General features: G+C 36.8%; 1 protein-coding gene across 1 annotated transcript in view; it reads left to right on the top strand.

Annotated features, from left to right (window-relative positions):
• Positions 1-2,105, top strand: part of LOC107566252 (sodium/potassium/calcium exchanger 2-like) — a 51,338-nt gene that overhangs the window by 43,035 nt on the left and 6,198 nt on the right. The window contains exon 7 of the mRNA XM_016251642.1: positions 1,994-2,097. Within this exon, the coding sequence (XP_016107128.1) occupies positions 1,994-2,097 (104 nt within the window). The remainder of the gene's footprint in view (positions 1-1,993; positions 2,098-2,105) is intronic.

Below are 2,105 nucleotides of genomic sequence, written 5' to 3'. Positions count from 1 at the left end.
ACACACACACACACACACACACACACACAGACACATACACACACATATATATACACACACACATATATATACACACATACATATATATATACACACATACACGCACTCACACACACACACATATATATATATATATACACATACACTCACACACACACTCACTCTTACACACAAGCACACTGCAGCTGAAGGTGACATTAAAACAAATCTCAAAATATTCTCAACAAGCAGCTATTTTTAGTTGAAGAAAAGGACACATTGGTGTCGAAGCAGAACAGGGAACATTGAAATGTAACCGAGAGCGTTTCAGAATCAGATACCGATGTTTATTCAGACTCTTCCTCGTCTCTACATCCAGAAACAACAACATTCACTGTGTGTTCCGTGAGACTCGAGACCGGTGAGTGGCGCAGGTGTCGCGCATTCGCAATTACTCCACCGGCCTCGCTCTGTTCCCACGGCTCTCGGCCCCGCCCCTCTCGTTACAATATATATATACGTATATATATATATATACAGACACACACACACACACACTCACACACACACACATATATATATATATATACACATACACTCACACACACACTCACTCTTACACACAAGCACACTGCAGCTGAAGGTGACATTAAAACAAATCTCAAAATATTCTCAACAAGCAGCTATTTTTAGTTGAAGAAAAGGACACATTGGTGTCGAAGCAGAAGAGGGAACATTGAAATGTAACCGAGAGCGTTTCAGAATCAGATACCGATGTTTATTCAGACTCTTCCTCGTCTCTACATCCAGAAACAACAACATTCACTGTGTGTTTTACCTTCAACAGAAAACATCTTTAATATCTTGTTCAATTGAATTTCATTGCATTAATGCGTGAAATATTCCTTTAAAAACGGATGCATTGTTTATGTTGTTTACGCTTTGATCTGAACGTAAACAACATTTTCTTTGCACACAGAAAGTATTCTCGTAGCTTCATAAAATTACGGTTGGACCACTGATGTCACATGGATTAATAATCAATTAAATTAAGCTGTCAAAAGGTTTTAAATACAATTTCTACACCTTTTAATTTTTTTTGAACATATCATACCAAATTCAATAAGTTTCTAAAGTTTCTTTCTTCTGCTGAGCACAAAAGAAGATATTTTGAAGAATGTTGGTAAACAAACAGTAGCTATTAAAGGAGTCATGAACTGAGAAACCAAAATTCCCTTGATCATTGTATTATAAAAACATCCTGTAAGTTTCAGAACTCAAAACTTTCTCGTTAGTCTAAAAACAGCTTATATTGAAGCCAATCTGCCAAAACGACAGCTTGTGGAATGCTCTACTCTATGATGTAATAGTGTGGATAAGCACCGCCTCCGCAGAAGATGATCAACGTCTGCTTCTACATCACTGCCTGCTTAGCCCCGCCCATCGATTCTACATCACTGCCTGTTTAGCCCCGCCCACCAATTCTACATCAATGCCTGTTTAGCCCCGCCCACCGATTCTACATCAATATATATATATAATGGTTTTAGTTTTAGTTACCTATAATAACACTGGCATCATTTTTATTATTGCTATTATTATATAATTTAAATGTTATAATACTTAAACTTACTTTTACTTACTATTCAAGCTAGTTGATATGCCAAAATTTACAAATATATAAAAATTTATAAACGATACAAATAACAAAAATAATATAAAAAACGAAAAGAAAATGTCAACACATGACAAAATTGCTAAAACTTTAGCTAAAATAAACATTTCAGTAAATTAAACAAATATGTTTATTTTAAGCAATGATTTTTTTTTTATGGTTTTAGTTTTATTTGACGATAATAACCCTGGTTTATGGCTGCATGTCCTGACAAAAGCTCCTCCATCCCGCAGGATTTACACAAGCTTTAATTGGAGAAACAGGAGCCCAGTCTAATGTGTCGGAGCGGTTTGTGAGATAATTGGAAATGTTCACATCTCACACATTCTCTCCGATCAGGGTGAAGAGGATGATGAGGAAGATCAGCCTCTGAGCCTGTCGTGGCCCGAGTCCAAACGCAAGCGCCTCACGTATCTCTTGATCCTGCCCATAGTCTTCCCTCTGTGGATGA

This window comes from Sinocyclocheilus grahami, unplaced genomic scaffold (genome assembly GCF_001515645.1).
Source record: "Sinocyclocheilus grahami isolate Dianchi unplaced genomic scaffold, SAMN03320097.WGS_v1.1 scaffold1064.1, whole genome shotgun sequence".
Classification (NCBI taxonomy): domain Eukaryota; kingdom Metazoa; phylum Chordata; class Actinopteri; order Cypriniformes; family Cyprinidae; genus Sinocyclocheilus; species Sinocyclocheilus grahami.
The sequence above is the reverse complement of the archived record's forward strand: the minus strand, read 5'-3'. Positions and strand labels throughout refer to the sequence as shown.